This window comes from Talpa occidentalis, unplaced genomic scaffold (genome assembly GCF_014898055.3).
Source record: "Talpa occidentalis isolate TD23 unplaced genomic scaffold, MPIMG_talOcc4v2.1 talOcc4.12, whole genome shotgun sequence".
Lineage (NCBI taxonomy): Eukaryota > Metazoa > Chordata > Mammalia > Eulipotyphla > Talpidae > Talpa > Talpa occidentalis.
The window spans coordinates 50,748,754-50,769,682 of record NW_023601212.1 but is presented as its reverse complement, the minus strand read 5'-3'; the positions used below and the strand labels follow the sequence as shown (position 1 = coordinate 50,769,682).

At 34.9% G+C, this 20,929-nt stretch overlaps 1 protein-coding gene across 8 annotated transcripts in view; it reads right to left on the bottom strand.

Moving 5' to 3' along the window:
* The window catches only part of SWT1 (SWT1 RNA endoribonuclease homolog), an 82,323-nt gene that overhangs the window by 40,990 nt on the left and 20,404 nt on the right, over nucleotides 1-20,929 (bottom strand). For all 8 annotated transcript variants that reach the window (XR_005124256.2, XM_037506304.2, XM_037506303.2 and 5 more), the window contains 8 exons: nucleotides 20,078-20,137; nucleotides 18,816-18,945; nucleotides 16,690-16,791; nucleotides 16,074-16,262; nucleotides 8,774-8,867; nucleotides 6,480-6,625; nucleotides 4,370-4,533; nucleotides 3,156-3,294 (listed from right to left, as the gene is read on the bottom strand). Coding sequence is in view for 7 of the 8 variants with exons in the window: in XM_037506304.2 (XP_037362201.1) it covers nucleotides 3,156-3,294; nucleotides 4,370-4,533; nucleotides 6,480-6,625; nucleotides 8,774-8,867; nucleotides 16,074-16,262; nucleotides 16,690-16,791; nucleotides 18,816-18,945; nucleotides 20,078-20,137 (1,024 nt within the window). In the remaining variant the exon portion in view is untranslated. The remainder of the gene's footprint in view (nucleotides 1-3,155; nucleotides 3,295-4,369; nucleotides 4,534-6,479; nucleotides 6,626-8,773; nucleotides 8,868-16,073; nucleotides 16,263-16,689; nucleotides 16,792-18,815; nucleotides 18,946-20,077; nucleotides 20,138-20,929) is intronic.

Genomic DNA, 20,929 nt, shown 5'->3' with positions numbered 1-20,929 from the left:
TACTACAAAGCCATAATCATCAAAACTGCATGGTATTGGAACAAGAACAGACATACAGACCAATGGAATTGAATAGAAAATCCAGAAATAAACCCACAGATTTATGGTCAACTAATCTTTGACAAAGGAGCAAAGACTATGCATTGGAGCAAAGAAAGTTTGTTCAATAAATGGTGCTGGGAAAACTGGGTCACTACATGCAAAAGAATGAAGCTTGACCACTACCTCACACCATACACAAAAATCAACTCAAAATGGATTAAAGAACTAGACATAAGACCTGAAACCATAAAATATATAGAAGGAAATATAGGCGAAACACTACGTGATTTGCACATCAAAGACATCTTTACAGACACATCACCCAAAGCAGTGATAGTGAAGGCAAAGATAAACAGCTGGGACTACATCAAATTAAAGAGCTTCTGCACAGCAAAAGAGACAATAACCAAAACAAAGAGAAACCCCACCAACTGGGAGAACATTTTTGCACACAACACTAATGATAAAGGACTGATCACAAAAATCTGCAAAGAGCTGATGAGACTCAACAACAACAAAGAAAATAATCCAGTCAAAAAATGGGCAGAAGAGCTAAAAAGAAACTTCTCTGAAGAGGAAATGCAAATGGCCAACAGGCATATGAAAAAATGTTCAACATCACTTGTCATCAGGGAAATGCAAATCAAAACTACCATGAGATACCATCTTACACCAGTGAGAATGGCACATATTAAAAAAACTAGCAACAACAAATGTTGGCGAGGGTGTGGAGAAAAAGGAACGCTTCTGCACTGTTGGTGGGAGTGCAAACTGGTCCAACCACTATGGAGAGCTGTGTGGAGATTTCTGGACCTACTAAACATAGAGCTTCCATATGATCCAGCAATTCCACTCCTAGGTATTTACCCAAAGGACACAGAAACATCAATTCCAAAGAACACCTGCACCCCTATGTTTATAGCAGCACTGTTTACAATAGCTAAGCTTTGGAAACAACCCAAATGCCCAAAAATAGATGACTGGATCAAGAAGATGTGGTACATATACACCATGGAATATTACTCAGCATTCAGAAAAGATAAACACATGCAATTTGCAGCAACATAGATGGCGCTGGAAGGGATCATGCTCAGCAAAATAAGCCAGAAAGAAAAAGAAAAATACCGGATGGTCTCACTCATAGCAGGAATCTAGAAAACTTAAATAAGGGACCAAGAAAATGAATAACTATAAGAAAGTGAAAATCAGAATCAACAAAAAACTATGAAACAGAGACACTTTTGGGGGGGTGGGGGCGGGAGGGGAGGGATTGGGATCAGAATGGGGGGGTTGCAATTGTATGGGGAATATAAAAATAAAATTTATTATTAAAAAAAAATAAAAAAATAAAAACAAGATGTTCAATACCTCAAAAAAAAAAAATGGGTAACATTTAAAAATAAACATTCACACAACACCTACCACTTCATGAGATACCAAGTAAGATTATTTTTAAAAAAGATTTATTTATTTATACAAGAGCTGGGGTACAGGTCAGAGGCGCGGGAGGGTGAGAGGATTCACCAGAGACAGAGTGGGAAGCAGAACAGGCAGACTGAAATACACTGCTGAGGGGAGAAGCGGGTGAGACATGAGAGGTCTGCCATGCCATGTGGGTATCTCCCTGGCCAGCCAGAAATAGAACCTGCGCTGCAGAGGCTGCAGACAGCTTCATAGTACTGCGTTCACCCCACTGCACCACAGGGGAAGCCCCCAGTAAGATTTTTAAATCCCTTAAAGGAAACTTTTTAAGCTAGAAAACATTTTTCAAACTGCTTATAATTTCAGGGAAAGAGATTATGGTTTTGTTTTGTCTTTAGCTTCCAGGAATCTTGGTGTTAAAAATCTGTGCTCAAGTGCTACACATTTTGTGATAAAATTATCTCTTATTTTTCATTATCTGACTCTTTGACCTTTAAAATTTAATTCAAACATTCAAGTACTCAAGTTGTTAGTGGCCCGCTTGTATTCACAATTTTTAAATTATTTTTAGATATTTACTTATTAATTTATTTTTGCACAGAATTGGGGTGTAGACCAGAGGTGTAGGGGTGAGAGGATTCACCAGAAGAGAGTGGGGAGCAGAACAAGCAGATCTACTGAAATACACTGCTAAGGGGAGCAGGGGGTGAAACAGGCTGTTGCGGTAGGTCTTTAAGGTGGGAGCACTGAGACTTAACCCCTAGGCCACCAGGGAGGCTCCCCACAGTTATTTTTTAAAAACAGATTGGATATAACTAATACATAAAGAAAGTAAGACAGATTCACTCCATGTTCAAAGTTAGAAAAAAATCACTAACCAACTGATACCCAGTAATGGTTCCAGTTGTCATTCTTAAAGGTGTAACTTGGGACAAATCACTTACTCTATCAGTGCTAGTTTCCTTAATTGAAAACATGGGCTTTAATAACCCTAGATCAGTGTTTTTCACATTTTTTCTTTCAGAGTCTTTCATATTCAAATCTTACATGGACTCTCCACACATACACAATAAAATAAAAGTGCTTAGTTAAAACTGGAGTTAAGGGCTAAAGGCCCATTACCTACAAGATATTCCATCAGCCTTTCCACCCATGTCAACCTGTGGTAGCTCGGAAACACAAGAAGCCTAAGGATCTGTGTGGCATATTTAAACTCCAGCAATTGAATGATGGTGATTTCTTCCAGTTCTAAAATTCACTATGCAACAAGGCAAATATTACTTATCCAAATATTTAAACAGAAACCTAAGACACTATTTTTTAAATTAGCACATGAAATGTCGTAAAGTATTTGTGCTAAACATAGTGAGAAATGAAAAAAATCTGAGTAATTCTATTTGCATACTCAAATATTAAAATATGGCTTAAAAGTTTTCAAATATTACTAAAAATTATATATTCACAATATCCAGGAATAACAACAGTATCACCATTACAGTCACAAATTTTATAAACTACATCCAGTCATCCAGCTAACACAAATTCCCTTTTGCAATTAGAAATATAAATAGTTAAAAACTAATTAACCAATTTTGAATTAATTCATCCTCATATTCCACGGGCAATATCTGCTAGTCTAACTTAACATTTTAACATAACACTGATAAAGACAAAATAAAAAAGATTCATACCTTTATAGAGATTTTCATATAGGCTCTCAATGGTTAAAAGCAAATTCTTTTCCATAATTAATCCAAATACAGCCACCCAATGTTTTCTAAAGCACTGTAATAAATGTATTAGAGTCCATGGTGGTTTCAAGTATAGCATCTAAAAATAAATTAGAAAAAAAATTAATATCTACTTATTTATTATTCCTGTGATTAAAGTACTTATTGAGGAATTCTTATGTATATTTCAGGGTAAAGTAGTTAGTTGAATTCTTTTTAAAGAAAAGGCATTTTATTAAAAGCCAATGAAATACTAATTCTACTGAAAAATGCTTTTGTAAAATTCTTATTAGTACAGTTTCTAAATCTGTACAAAAAAGAAGGAATAGTTCTAGTTAGCAAAGATCTTCAATCTATTTTTCAACACAGCATTTCTATGAGGAGGTAAATCTAATTACTTTGTACATAACTAATAATTGACACTATACTCTTGCAAAAACATGTTCATAAAGAAGATTGATCATTTAGTATTACAAACTGTCTGCATGTCCTTCTTCTAAATCACTCATATGCAATTACTTAAAGTCAACTCTCCTAGCATCTTCTGATCACTCTTCATCATCTTGGTTCAACATTTGATAAGATAATTAACCAGCACACACAGTATGTTGGCAAATATTAACCTCTCAGTCAATATCTGGAATAGACACAATCTACAATTGATGGGAAATAAAACAAATGGCAAGCAAACCGACTTCAGAAAAGATGTGAATCTAAAGAAAATCAAAAGACCTTGCTAATGTAAATATCTTGCTAATGTAAATAAATTTATACTATGATTCTCATATTAAAAGACATAAGTCAAAATATACAGTTCTCTCTCTGAATACATATTGCTAGGGAAAATTCCTACACTAAACATTTTGACTCAAATAAACTAAATATGAAAGAAATTTTTATGAAGTTCATTGAAGCTCCATGGGTGCAGTGTATCTGACACACAATATTCGTATAAAAAAAGTGCTGAAAAAAAACAAAAGAAAAACATAATCCTGATCTTTCGGGAATGCCCATCACTTCATTTGCAAAATGTTGTTTCAAAACTCAAGAGGAAATACAGCGTGATATAGATTATTACAATAAAGCTTATGCATTTTATGTATTTATCACAATAAAAGGAACAAATATATAAAAATACAAAAGAAATTTTCTGGTAATTGAACTGAAATAATCACCTCCATCCAAAGGTCTCCAAAAGCAATTTTCATTTCTGTTTCTAATATTGAAGATAAAGCTGTTCCAAGGGATTTTTCAAGATCAGATATAATGCTTTCAAGTAAAATGGATAGTCCAGAATTTTTTGATTCTTCTTCATAGCTCTCTTGCAGAGATGTTGCTTCTTTAAAACAAATAATTACAAGCTTCATTTAGGACACTAATTAAAACCATCAATATTACATTTACATAATATTTAAGTATATATAATTAATATTTGGCTATAAAAAATTAGTATTTAAATATTTAAATAACCTAGAAAATAAATTAGCACTTTCATTTTTAAAAACAATATTTAGAAACAGGTATCTCCAGTCTATTTGTTTTAGATGCAACACAAATATATTACTTTAACAAATGCTTTTTGTTTTTTTAAAGATTTATTTATTTAGGGCCTCCCCTGGTGACGCAGCGGTTGAGCGCTGGGCTATGAAGTTGCCTGAGGCCTCTGCAGCGCCCATTCGATACCTGGCCGCAGGCAAGGGGCGCAGACCTCTCCTGTCGCGCCCGCTGCTCCCCTCAGCAGTGTATTTTCGTCAGTCTGCCTGTTCTAGTCCTCAGTCTGGCTCTGGTGAATTTTCTCACCCTCCTGCGCTTCTGACTGTACCCAGTGCTTGTATAAATAAATAAATAAATCTTAAAAAATCATTATTTATTTATGCATACAAGAACTGGGGTACAGGCCAGAGATGGGGGGGGCGGTGAGAGGATTCACCAGAGACACTGGGGAACAGAACACGCACATTGACTGAAATACACTGCTGAGGGGAGCAGCAGGCGAGTCAGGAGAGGTCTGTTGTGCCATGTGGGTAGCTCCCTGGCCAGGGATGGAACTCGTGCTGCAGTGGCTGCAGATAGCTTCATAGGTTGCGTCTTAACCCCTAGCGCCACCAGGGAGGCCCAGCAAATGCTCTGTCTTTTTGACAACAGGCAAGGAAATATTTTTACAAGTAGGAATTGAAGAAATGTTATGGTGCTTTGCAACTTTAATTATATTATTATCAAATAGGGGGGGGGGGGGAAAGAATACTTTGCACCTAAAGAAAACCAAGGATCAAAATGTGTTTTATTTTTCAAAAACTGTATTCTTCTAATCATAGCCCACATCAATAAACTGTTTTAAAAAGACCAAAGTCTCAGCCTTAACCACTGCTTATGCTTTCCCTTTCAAAAAGAGCTTTTATTTTTTCAACTGATATTATAACATTAACATTACTATCTTGATAATTGCAATTGCAAGTGCAATTTCTTTATGGCCAAATTACAAGTATTAAGTGACTTATCTCTATAAATACAAACTAAGAATTTAAAATGATAGTAACACACCAAACTAAAGGCATGTTACTCCTGAAAAACAACAAACTAAAATATCCCTTACTCCTTCTAAATACCATTGAATATTATGATAAAAGAAAGATTTTTTTTTTTTGGTAATCAAAAAGATCAAATAAATGGTATATGTATATATGATTTGTATGTAAGTATATATAAAAAGTACTTGCAATATTAGACATTTTAATAATTATCTTCCCCACAGAGGGAAAAGGTAGAATATATTTTTAAATAATGTCAGATTTAACAATAATATTCCATCAAATATCAAACTATAAAACAAATTATTCTGGTTGAAAAGAGACAAGCAACAGTAAGGTCTTTAGTTTTTTTAAGTAATAGAAAGTTATGAAAATAAGGCTGATTTTAAAAAGAAAGCAGTTAAATTTTCTGCACCTTAAGTGAACATTTCCTACAGCTAGTATTTAGTTAAAAGGTATAGTCTGCAATGTATAAACAGCATGCACACAGTAATCATAAATACATAAAAATGAATAAGTGTATAAAATCTCAAATTAATTCATAAAAGTATATGCAGAAGGCAATAATGTTAACTATGCTAGCTTTTGGATTACCATTATAGTTTTCACTTATTTCTAACATTTACATTCCAGCATATATTCCCAATCATGTTATTTTAAATATACATGATGAAAACTTAGTATTAATTACAACTGTTACCAAAAATCTTAATGCAAAAATACGTATATTTCTAGTTATTCACAGTAAGAATACTACCTTCTTTCAATTGTTGCTTAGATATACAAGGTTGATGACATACATCTGTGTTCAGAGATAAGTTTAATAACTCTGCACTCAATTCTTCTTTACTGAGTGACTTCACACCACTTATAAGGCCTTTGTTTCTTAAATTTCTATCATCCCTAAGGTTGGGGTTAAGAGGAAAAAATATTTTTATAAGATAAGTAACACAGTAACTGAAAACACACGGGATCTAATCAGAGGTTGGTGATTCTCCACATAAATATTAACAAAGAAGAAATGAGCATACAACAGAGTAACATTACATGAGCTTTTGAGGAAAATAATTATGATTCACTAACTTTTCCTAATACCAGGCACTTTCTAAGCAACACACCACTCTCTCTCTCTCTCTCTCTCTCAATCAATCCATTTAATTATCACAATAAACATCTTAGGTAGGAGTGGCACTATTTATCTCCATTTCAAAGATGACAAACTGAAATGTAAAGAGGTAAAATGACTTATCCAAACATACCTCCAGACACAAAAATTATATTGATGAGAGCTACAAGTGTCTATCTTTTTGCGTGGGGGCAATCCCTAAATCATCAATGATTTAGTGACAATGGAAATTCACAAAGCTTTAGAGCTTTAAATGTCCTAAGACAATGTTCAAGACTGGCTAACAGATAGAAAGTTAAGAGAGAAACTGAAGAAGGAAAGAAAACACAGAGCAGGTGAGCCCTAAAATCTGCATATAAATTTTGTCCAGAAAAAAACAACACACTGCCAAGATAGAAAGTAATCAACAGACTCATATTCAGAAAAGACACAGATGTTGAAGGTATCTGACAGGGGACTTAAAACAATTTGATTAATTCATTCCCTGGTTTCAGGACCAAAATAATGTGATTAATGTGCTAAAGGTTTTAACAGAAAAAGTTAATAGCATGCAAAATCAGACAGACAAATTTAGCATAGGTTAAAAGTAAATGGATGGAAAGTGATATACCAAGATAATAGGTATATTAATACTAAATAAAGACTTCAAAACCAGGAATATTATCAGAGACAAAGAGATGCATTATCTAATGAGAAAGGGGCCAATTCTCCTAAAGTGCTCTATAATACATGAAGCAAAACAAATAGAACTGAAAGAAGAAATGGATAAATGCACGTTTATAGTTGAAAATTCTAATAGTCCTGTGTCAGTAATCATAGAACAAGTGGGTGAATAATTAGCAAAGCTATAGAAGTCCCAAACAATACTATCAACCAATATAACCTAATTGAAATGTGCAGAATTACTCCAATCACAAGAGCAAAATACATATTCTTTCCAAGTGTACATAAAGCATTCACTAAGGTAGCTCATATTCTTGACCATAAAATAAACTTTAGCAAATGTAAAAGAATAGAAATGATATAAATTGTGCTCTTAAGTCAACATAATTAAATTAGAAATAAGAAACAAAAAGATAACTGGAAAATTTGCAAATATCTGGAATCAAGAAAAAGCATCTAAATAACCTATGGGTCAAAGAGGAAGTCACAAGGGAAATTATAAAATGTATTGAACGAAAATAAATGTGCAACATATTGAAATCTGTGGAATGCAATTAAAGCTGTGCTTAAAAATTTATAGGAGTTTCAAATACACGATCTAATTTTATACCTTAAGAAAGTAGGAAAAGAGCACAAAGCGGCACAGAAATACTTTCTGGGATAATGCAAATATTCTATATATTCAAAAGGATGTGGACTACACTAGTGTATGCATTATTAACACTGTCTAGTTAAGATTCGTTCATTCCAATAAATGTATATTTTTCCTCAAAATACAAAGAACTGCTTAAACATAACCATGTAGGGGGACAGGGAGTGGATGAAGGTATGAATAACACCATAGCAGAATTTTGATAACGGTTGTATCTAGTACATAATTCATTAATGCTTCTTTACTTTCAATATTGTTGAAGTTCTCCATAATAAAAGTTTCAAAACTTGACTCGTAACCACTAAATTGTCAGATATTTTTCTTTGAGAACTATTCATTGGGGTGTTAAATTGACTTTCCTCTGATTTTTCAAGAGTTCTCTGAATATTACATAATTTAAATTGAGTGAAACTTTGCTACATAAGATTCAAATCTCATTTTTCTATAGATTACACACTTTAGAAATGTGAGCTATAACTGAGTATTTTTACTTGGCAGATTTAGAAAGTTATATGTTTTGATCCTTGGTATGTTGTATACAATATGATTTTTAAAAGTTCTTGTTATGTCTCTATTGTTAAAAAAAAAATAAAATTACTATGAGACTCACGTGCACAGTATAACAACAGAACAAGGGAATAATTCCTGGTATTGAAGACAGCATTTTAATACTCGATCATCATTATTTTCATCACTTAATCCATCTGCAAATTTAGCAAAAGAAATGGTCAGTAAACAATGGGTACTACAAATCTGGGTACTATATAAACAATCTAGGCTGTGACTATAAATCAACATCTAAAAAGAAAATAAACTTTTTAAATGAAAAGACGACGACAATGCACAGCAAAGTAATGCCTTGAAAATTTTGGATGTAAAATTCAGGAAGCATATAGTAGAGGGTTTAGTAAAGTGTTAGTTTATTACTAAAATGGAATAGGATATACCTATGAATAAACACAACAAAATGTGATCCACAGGTTAAATGACTAGAAACCCAAAGTTATGAATTCAAGTTCAATTCAGTAAGGGATTATAAGTAAACTATATGATTATGTCAGCTTAAAATGATCTCAAAACTTAAAAAGAATTTTATACACTAATAAGCAACTTCTCTACCAACAGCATAACCATTTTCATGTGTCTCTTTTCCTTACTCTCTTAAGCAGTAACATTAAGAGATTTATAGGAGGAAGCAATACATAAACACACAAAGTAATTTCTGACAGATTTTACTCTGTGACCGACAGGGTGTCCTCTAGAATTCTCCAAGTCTTAAAGCATCTAGGAAATGTTTGGGTTTTTTGTGAAAATAATACAATGTGTAGAAATAGAACCAAAGATGGTATTTCTCACAGGTCCTTACACTACCTGCCTCAGAACTCTCTTAAGTAAATTGTCAATAATACAGAGCGCAGTACCACACTCCAAATTCACGTCCCAGTAACAATCTTTGCAGCCTGGATCCAAAGATTAAATTTAAGCCCTCAAATTTAAGCCCTCATGGAGCCTTATGGTATTAAAGTTCAAGACATACTAATCAATGAGCCTCAATTTTGTTCCCAGATTATAACCTTTCCCCCCCAACTTTTATCCTATATTGCTTAGTCCTCTAAACATTCAAATTAGAAAACTCATTCATTCACACAATGAAATTTATATAGGGCCTATTTTGTGCCAAGTCCCTGTACTAAGTAACTGGACATGCAAAGATGAATAAACTCTTCAGTAGCTCACAGTATCATAATGAAGGTAGAAAGGGCTCAATCCAACTCTGAATGAAATTGAAGGAGATGTAGCTCAGTTGTTTAATCAAACAACAGAAGCAGACAGACAGACATGTATTACATCATCATTCTTCTTCCTTTTAGTCTGCAGTATAAATACTACAATAATGAAAATGGGTGGCTCAAAATTTAAAGCAACTCAATTTAGCAGACAAGCTTGAAACCCTGCTTTCCCATGGACTACATGTGTAATCTTGGGTAAACTGCTTGACTATAAGAATTAAATGAAAAAATTTATATGAAGAACTTCGCCCAGTATATGGTAATAGCAAATGCTGTCTAAGTAATATATACATACTAATTTAGACTCAGCTTAGCTGGCACCTCAGCAGCAATGACTTTTACTCATATATAACACCAAAATTAATTCCATATAATTATAGCTAATATTTTTAATATTTAATAGAATTGAAGATCTTTGATAACAGGTTTTGTCTGTTGCACCAACACTCAGAACAGCCCCAATGCTGCAGGTATAAATATTTGGTAATGAATCAACAAAGACTTAAGATAAATAATGGAACAAATGTCTGGTGGGACATATATGGTCACCTATATATAACAAAGGAACAAAGAATATAAACTGGAACAGGGAGTCTCTTCTCTAAATGATGCTAAGAAAACTGGATGTCACATGCAAAAGAATGAAACTAGGCTACTATACTACCTCACACCATATGCAGAAATCAGCTCAAAACGGATAAAAGACTTGGATGTAAGGCCTGACACCTAAAAATATATAGAAGGAAACATAGGCAAAACACTTCATTACATAACTTCAGAAACACCTTTGAGAACTCATCTCCACAAGTAAGTAAAATATAAACAGCTGGGACTACATCAAACTAAAAAGCTTCTAGACAGACAAAACAGCAACCAAAACAAAGAGACACCTTAATGAAATACTCCCACACCATACACCTGATACCAGACTGATAAGGTACTGATACCAAAGATCTACAAAGAGCTCACACAACTCAAAAATAAATAAATAAATAAATAAAATTAAAAAATGGGGAGAAGTGTTTAAAAGACACTTCTCCACAGAAGAAATGCAAATGGCTAACAGGCAAATGAAAAAGGTTTACCATCACTTATTATCAGTAAAAACAAATCAAAACCACTATAAGATACCACTTCACGCCAGTGAGAATGGCCCACATTAAAAAAACAAACAAACAGGGGCCTCCAGTTGCGAAGCTGCCCTTAGCTGCCCATCAGCCTCTGAAGCACGGGTTAGATCCCTGGCTGCTCCCGGACCACTGGAGGAGGGTCCCACATGGTGCGCAGACCTCTCCTGCCGCCTGCTGCTCCCCTCAGCAGTGTACTTCAGTCCTTCTGCCTGCTCTGCTCCCTGCTCTGGCTCTGGTGAATTCTCTCACCCTCCTGCACTTCTGACTGTACCCAGTGCTTATGTGAAAAAACAAACAAACAAACAAACAAACAAAAACAAGTGCTGGTGAGGATGTGGAGAAAAATGAACCCTCTTATACTGTTGGTGGGGATGTAAACTGCAGCAGTCACTATGGAAAGCTGTGTGGAGAATCCGCAAAACACTACAAATGGATCTGCCATACAACCCAGGTATTCCACTCCTAGGAACCTATCCAAAGGACACAAAACACTAATTCTAAAGGAAACCTGCACTCCTATGTTTACTGCAGCACTCTTTACAATAACCAAGATACGGAAACAATCTAAACGCTCCGAATCAGATGACTGATGTGATATATGTACAAAATGGAATGTTACTCAGCAATCAAAACAGATAAACTAATGCCATTTGAGGCAACATGGATGGAGCTGAAAGGGATTATGCTGAGCAAAATAAGCCAGATGGGGAAAGATAAGTATCAAATGGTTTCATTTAAATGTGGAATGTAGAGAAACCAAACAAAGTGTCAAAGAAAAACCTTGAAAGCTGACCACAGATATGAAGCATCCAAGAGGGAAGTGGGAAGGGATGGTGGGTTGGAGGGAAGAGCACAAGAGAATATGATGATGGACTAGAATACTCTGGTGGGAACTGTGGTGACTACATCTGAGGGGAGAAATCATATACTGTACAAAAATTAACAATGTAAGAAAAAAGTACTTAAAAACAAAAAATAATGAATTAATTTTATTCTAAAGCATAAAAATGGTGAAAAAAATGTCAGTGGGGAGATGGCAGGTATCTTTATTTTTGTCCTTAAATTTAACTTATTATAATAAAATGATTACAGGGCCTCCCCGGTGGTACAAGGGGTTAAGCACTGCACTATGAAGCAATCCACAGCCTCTACAGCACGAGTTTGATCCCTGGCCATCCAGAGAGAAAACCACATGACGCAATAGACCTCTCCTGTTGCACCCGCTGCTCCCCTCAGCAGTGTACTTCAGTCTGCTTGTTCTGTTCCCCACTCTGTCTCTGGTGAATTCTCTCACCACCATCCCCAGCTCTGGCCTGTACCCCAGCTCTTGTATGCATAAATAAATCTTTTTAAAAAATGATTATAAAAAATCTGAAAAATTTCAAAAACATAAAGAAAATTAACATAAGACATAATTGCACCAGTTAAATATAACTAATGTTCACCATCTATAAGGATACAAATTTGGGATTGTACTTTCTATTCTTTTAAATCTTGTTTTGTTTAATATAAACATTTTTCAAAATGCAGTATTCTCTCATATGACCAAAGCATTGCATGTTAGCTTCCCCAATTGTCAGTCAGGTTGGTTTCCATTTTTTTTGCTATATAAATAATTCCGTGATGAAAACTTTCAAATAAATAACTGTGGGCATTTCTGATTATCACTTTAGGATACATTTCTGGAAAATGTTTTTTTTTAAAGATTTATTTTATTTTTATGCAAGAACCGGGGTACAGGCCAGATGTGCAGGAAGGTGAGAGGATTCACCAGAGACAGAGCAGGGAACAAAACAGGCAGACTGACTGAAATACACTGCTGAGGGGAGCAGCTGGGGAGACAGGAGAGGTCTGCCGCGCCATGTGGGTATCTCCGCAGCTGGTTGGGATCGAATCCGCACTGCAGAGGTTGTGGACAGCTTCACAGTGCTGCACTCAACAGCCTGCGCCACCAGGGAGGCCCTAGAGAATGTATCTTTAGACATCTTGATACACACTGCTAAAGTGCTCTTCTGAAAAGTTACAAATTCATATTCCCAAAGCAAGTAAATAAGCACTGTTAAGTGCTCCTAGGTGGGTCTTCAAAAGGAGTAACATTCTACATTCAGAAGAAAAATGAAATATCAAAGGAAGAAGTGACAATAAAAACTAAATTTTTATACATAAAAATTAAAAACATTGGAAAAGGAAAACTGAAGTTATTCGCAATGAACAAAGGGCTAAATAGTTGTACTTGTTTCTTTATGAATGATCTATTTTATTAGTAGTCTTTGTCCATTTTGGGGGAACGGGATTTTCAGTTTTTCTTATCAATCTGTGTTTTTCATGTAATAGGGGTCATTAAGTGCCTTAATAGAGTAACTTAACCAACCTTCACAAACAATTTTTGACCTATAGGTTATTCACCCCCATTTCATTCCTTCCCTTTTAACTTTCCCCAACTCAGGTTTATAAACTCAGCCTAATCAGATTTCAAATCCTATGCTCCCCTCACAATAATAAATACTACATCAATTAAATGCAATTTTGAAAAGAGTTAAGGACAAGGCTGAAATTACAGTCAAGGTGGACTATCTTCATTCAGTTTGTGGCATTTTTCTTTTAATGAAAAAAAGCTTGTATAAAAGACACACTGTTATAAAACTCAAGTAAAAGAAAGTAATGCATGCAAAATAAGCAAGTAGAATTGTCTGCAAATATGCATGACAGATGTGAAATATAATAAAAATTCATTTTGTTCTTGCCTTTGTCCAAACAAGTTACTTTAATTTGACTCAACAATCCAGAATTGAGTTTCTCATAAGAATTTCAGCTTATCATTACAAAAAAAGATCTAATTTTTTTTTTATTTGTTTATGCAGATAAGAGCTGCAGCGTGTAGACCAAAGATTGGGGGGGGCAGGGGGTGAGTGGATTCACCAGAAACAGTGTGGGGAACAGAACAGACAGATCTACTGAAATACTGCGGAGGGGAGCAGTGGGTAAGTCAGGAGAGGTCTGCTGTACCATGTGGGTTAGCAACCTGGCGGGAAACCGAACTCATGCTGCAGTGGCTGCCGACAGCTTCACAGTGTTGACACTTAACCCCTTGCATCACCAGGGCAGCCCAAGATGAAATTTTATTATGATAAAAATGACAGAAGTTATTATAAAATCATTATTAGGAGAATAAATGTACTAAGTACGCTGTCTTAAATGATCAGTTTGATAGAAAACAATGATAGCACATAAAAGATTAGTTACACAATCTATATTACATCTACAACCCTGTAACTAAAAGTAACTTCAGCAACTTAAGAAAACTAAGCTCAAATAATTCCATATCAACATTAAAATGAAATTTGAATTTCAGGGAAGACCCTCAGAAATTGAAACAGCACAGGAGCTTGGAACCATTGCTTTGATGATCTCTCTTAATTATGAAAAAAGGACAGACTGAAGAGGAAGTCAAAGCATAAAAATAAAAAAGTACTTTCTAAAAATGGAAAAGGTCAAAAGTAATATAACAAGCATCTATAAATAATAAATGTGGCCAAAATTTCTATTCTAAATGAGCTGTTTTAAAATAATTTTCAAAGTAACTTATTGAAGAAATAGATAATCCATCTAGGACAAGTTCTTTAGCCTCCCTGTGCCTGTTTCCTCATCAGTAAAATGAGGCTAGTCTTCCATAAGTACTAGCCTATAAAACACTTGAAAGAGGATCTGACAAAAAATGGCCATAAAAGTATTGTCTATTATTATCACTATTATCTATATTCATATAATAAAATACAATTTGTATCAGCAAACTAAAAAGAATAAATGATTAAGGAAATAAAATAAAAAGAATAGAAGAGTAAGCAAAATTCCCATCTCTTCTTAAGGATTGGTGCTTTATTAGATTGATGCTCTAGATCAGGGATTAGTTTTGTTAACTGTGGGACTGTTTAAAAAGTGTCTTATCTGTTAGCAATGTATACCAAAGTAGTCATGGGTAAAAATGATATAATTGGAATTTGTTTCAAACTAACGAAATTTCAGGAGTTTGGAGAGTATGAGAAAAGGAAATGAGAATAAACAAGAATGACAAAAGTTTGCTAATTACTGAAAATGAGGATAAGTACATAGAAGTTCATTATATTATACTCTCTACTTGCGCATTTGAAATTTTTTGTAATCAACAGTAAAATGAAAAAGGTAAGCTACGACTAATTTAATACATGTTCAAACATTTCAATTTTTTTAAAATCTAATAAGTGGTATGTATTTTCCTTTTTTTTTTTTTTTTAGAAGGAACAAAAACAGATGCTTAGAGCAAAACTTAGAACTTTACTAATTACCTTCTACCGTAGCAAAGAAACCCTGTCTAATACTGGACTTCAGAGTATCACCATAATGGTTTTCCTTTAAAAGCTCTTAAATATATCACACTAAGTTTCCACTCAAACTGCATAAGCAGGGGTCTCCCTGGTGGCACAAGGGGTTAAGAGTCAGCACTATGAAGCAATCTGCAGCTACTGCAGTGCAAGTTCGACCCCTGGCTAGGGAGGTAACCAACATGGCGTAGCAGATCTTTCCCGTCCAGCCCGCTGCTCCCCTCAGCAGTGCATTGCAGTCAATTGGCCTGTTCTGCTCCCCACTTGTCTCTGATGAATCCTCTCATCCCCTGCATCTCTGGCCTGTACCCCAGCTCTTGTATGCATAAATAAATCTTTAAAAAAAAAAAAAAAGAATCCAAAGTACTATAATGCAAATAACCATGCAGACAGAACTATATACCGTTACTAGATATCTAAGTAATACAGATACAATATAAGAAGCCAAAAAATAAAAATCAAAGGCCACCATACCAATACTAAAGAATACCCCAAACCATCACTATGTCCTGTCATTTCATACTCCAAGAGTTATAATTTTTTTTTTAAGATTTTCACCATTTTCCCTCTAATAATGAGTCAGCACCCACAGAAATCTTAATCAGGAAGCACCTAGAAAAAACAATACTTACAAAGTTTTTGAGATGCAAGTTGCATTGACTGACCCCATAGTCTCCTATCTTGATCTTTAAGACTGTCGTTGATGAAATGAACTGCAGGAATAGCTTTGTGCTGGGCATGTTTTAGCAGTTTTCCTGCCTTCATACGATCTAGCTCTTGCACCACAACCCAGGGAATTATTAACACAAGTTTGTCAAAGCCTAAAAAATAAAAAGATTTCTAAGAAGTCAACAAATATTTATTGAGCTACAAAATTGAGCTGCTGTAAAAGAATTGAATATTTCAAAGTAAGGAATTCACAATCTAGATTAAGAGACAATACATCAAAAAAAGCAAATTAAAAACAGACATATCAAAAGAATGATGAGCAAATAAATACTACTGGAGATCAAAGAAATGAGTTTAGATTGGTAGGTTAAACTGTGAAGAATCATTTCTTTTTACATAACTTGATTATACCATATATATGTTTCTATATATAATGCATATACTTAATAGCATACATATATGTATATACTTAATAGCATACCCATATGAAAATTCATTTGTGGGAAAAAAATCTACATCATGGTTAAAATATTAATTCAGGTAAAAAAAAAAAAATCAGTAAATATGCTTTATACATACCCGGGATTTCTGTTGTCTTCAGAATTCTAACAAATTTGAGATGATTCATCAGAATATTTGTGTCAATAACAATCAGAAGCTTTTTGTCTGAAGCAGTATTTGCTGGAAAAAAGCAATGTTAGTATTTCATTACATTTGATAACAGACTTGCATAATTACTAAAATGTTGATATCACAGAACTTTGATAGCATTCTTCAAACAACAAAAACAAAGTACTCCAGGGCCTCCCCTAGTGGCGCAGGCGGTTGAGCGCAGCGCTGTGAAGCTGTTTGCAGAGCTAGTTCGAACCTGGCTGGTTGGCGAGGGTCCCACATGGCGCGACAGAAACCTCTTCTGTCTCACCCGCCGCTCCCCTCAGCAGTGTATTTTGCCAGTCTGCCTGTTCTGTTCCCCGCTCTATATCTGGTGAATCCTCTTACCCTCCTGCACATCTGGCCTATACCCTGGTTCTTGTATAAATAAATAAATAAATCTTTAAAAAACAAAACAAAACAAAACAAAGTACTCCAATCCTTAAGAGACAGTGCAGCAATCAATGTTTAATTATCCACCAGTAGAATATTATGAATTGTTTATAGATGGATTTTAAATAAAAAACCATTTGCGGGCCTCCCCGGTGGCGCAGCGGTTGAGCGCTGGGTTGCGAAGCTGCGCGCGGCCTCTGCGGCGCCGGTTCGATCCCCGGCTGCTCCCCGGCCACCAGAGGAGGGTCCCACATGGCGCGCAGACCTCTCCTGCCACCCGCTGCTCCCCTCAGCAGTGTACTTGGGTCCTTCTGCCTGCTCTGCTCCCCGCTCTGGCTCTGGTGAATTCTCTCGCCCTCCCGCACTTCTGACTGTACCCAGTGCATGTATAAACAAAACAAACAAACAAACCAGCAAACAAATAAATAAAGCATGCCTCTATAAAAAAAAAAAAAAAAAAAAAAAAAAAAAAAAACCATTTGCCCTGGAGCTTAACTACATTGTCAGGTCCTATTCTTAACCACTGGTAGTTGTACATTTAAGAATCATTAGCTAATTTTTTGGGCCTCCCCGGTGGCGCAGCGGTTGAGCGCTGGGTTGCGAAGCTGCCCGCGGCCTCTGCTGTGCCGGTTCGATCCCCGGCTGCTCCCCGGCCACCGGAGGAGGATCCCACATGGTGCGCAGACCTCTCCTGCCACCCGCTGCTCCCCTCAGCAGTGTACTTCAGTCCTTCTGCCTGCTCTGCTCCCCACTCTGGCTCTGGTGAATTCTCTCACCCTCCCGTGCTCCAGTGCATGTGTAAACAAAATAAAACAAATAAATAAATAAATAAAAACATGCCTCTATAAAAAAAAAAAAAAAAAAAAAAAAAAGAATCATTAGCTAATTTTAATATATTCTGAGAGAAAAAGAATTGAAAAGATAAACATGTGTAAAAGAAAGAAAATAGATAATAATACTAGCATTGTTACTTCAAAGAAGCAATGCCAGGTAAGTTAATGCACAGAAAAACACTTAATAAATTGAAAAATGCAATGTAAATGTAAGATAACATTATTATTTTGATAAACACAATCAGAAACAGATTTTGGATAATCTCTATCATTCCCTTTTCCCAGAGTAGTAAGAATGATAAAAATTTTACTATACAAATCAGAAATCCATAAGCAATTTTCATTTTTTATCAATACATAGTAGAAATTGTTAAAAGTCATGATTAAAAGCAAGAATAAAAAGACAACTTATAAATCTGATTACTCCCCCATGGCAAAAAAGAGAAAGAGAAAATATGTCGAATACTATGAGATACATAAAACAAATAAGTAGTACACCTGATTCCTGTAGCTAAAAGAAGTATACCATACTTTATAATTTTAAACAAGTACATTTTAACATTTTTCATCTAAGTTATTATAAAAATTGAATGTTAGTGTGTTAACTTTTTTCTTTTTTAAAGATTTATTTATTTATTTATACAAGCACTGGGTACAGTCAGAAGCGCAGGAGGGTGAGAGGATTCAGAATATTTGTGTCAATAACACAAATATTGACAGCTTCACAGCCCAGCGCTCAACCGCTGTGCCACCAGGGGAGGCCCTAGTGTGTTAACTCTTAAGGAGGATAGGAGATCATAGACATTATGATATACATATAGCATATACCAGCAGAGGAATGTCCATCATCTTCCACTAAGTCAATCTCCATACTCATTAACTCTCCAGAAGGTGGAACTACAGGCAAATCCACACATTTTCCCACACGTGCAGCATGAAGCTCTTCTACTATCTGCATCTAAATTGTAAAAGACACACAAAGAAGAATTTTGAATTATTTACTCTGTAGATTAACAAGAAAGGCAATGACTTCTTAATTTAATCCATGTAAGTTAAAATGGTTTGTGAAAGACAACAGGTGGTAAGAATATAGAGGCAACATGATTTAAAAAACACAGATTTATAAGCATACCCAAGATTTTAAAAACAGCTTCTCTTATTCTGTAACTTTAGGCAAGCAAACAATTTAACTATCTTGAATCTCACTTTGTTCATCTATAAATAGGAAAGCTAAATCTCTATTTCCTTTTAGTATTTTGGGGAGGATTGAATGAAATAATGTGGAGTTCCTTGCACAGAGCCCAGTAGATAGTAGATCTTCAAAATAAGTAAATTCTCATTTCAAAGTACATCAGGAGCCAAATATGCTCTTATCTGTGCACGGCACTCTTAAGATTTCTACAATTTCAAAAACTGAAATCTAGATCTTAAGACTTTCATGACTGACATCATGAAAATAGTTCCCTGATACATTTTGATGGAAAGTAAAGAAAATATAATAATATTTTAGAGCACAGGCTAGAACTCTTTCTCTTATCAAGGGGCACTGACCCACAAGATGGAGAAATACAACTGACTGTCACAAATGAAAAACAACCAATATGGTTTTAAAGTCTTCCTTAAATAGAGAAATACAAAGTGTCCCATAAATCTAATTTTAATTTAGGAGCAGGGAACATAAAATTTTATGCAGTAATTCTATCAGGGTCAATCAGGAGATTCTAGCTGAGACATGAAACAAAAGGTAAAAAAACTATCATGCACTCTCATTTTCACTGAATGGCATGTCTTACTGCTGATTAGAAAAATGAGGCAAAAAAACACGTTACTATCACACTATATTTTGGCAAGCTCCTCATCGAAAAACAGATTAGAGCTTATTAGAAACAAAGGAGAAAAAGTGAACAAGTAAATATGCTTTCGCAAACAGTTTTTCATGACTTCATAAAAACTTACATAAGATTTAAGTAGAGACATCAATGTTATTTTCATACTACCAAGGTTTTTATAATCTTTATTGTTATTAAAAGTAGGAACTGTTTGACTTAATTTCATTAAAAATATTCAAAGTAAATAAGTATATCAATAACCTCTTGATCTGTATCTTGAACATTTTCAAGTGACACTGAAGAACATGGAGCATCAATATTCTGAAATGAGAAATATATTATTAGTTAGGAATGAAGTATATACCTAAAGCAGGGTTTTTCAACTTTGGGACTACTTACACATGGGATTGAATAATTCTGTGTTTTGAGGGCTGTTCTGTGCATTGTAGGATATTAAGAAGCGTCCCTGGCATCTTCCAATTAGATGCCATTAGCACCACCCCACCCAAATTGGCAATCAAAAATGTCTCCATCAAGCCAATTGCCAGATGTCTCCTAAGGGTTGAAATTACTCCCTGATGAGAAACTGCCACTAGAAAAGGCTCAAAGTATTCAGTCACAGTAGAAATTCTTTAGGGTTTACTTATTCATATACACAATCCTAGGAATACTAGTATTTAAAGAATGAAACTAGATACCACCCTAAGAAATAGAAGAAACTATGGCAGAGGCAAACAAATTGGCCTTCAGTGGTGGTAACTTTTTTTCCAGGAGGAACTGAGCCATTTCTAAAGTGACATGACAAAACAATAAAAGGAACTTGAAGATTAATATATGACTGTGGGGCAAAAGTTGAAAAACGCACAGATTGCATTTTAATTTTTTGTCTTCTAGCAGAGATTGAAAACCTCTCTATTAATCCCACTTTTTCACTGACACTTTTGACCTTAAGTACAAGTAATAGGGAACTTAGCAAAAACCACTACTAAACAAAATCATCTAAAAAGTCTCCAAAATAAGACCAAACACATCTATTTTACAGAAAATACTCTTTAAACAAAGCCTTTTAGCCTATTTATGGTATAAAATACTCTTTAGACAAGTGTATCATAT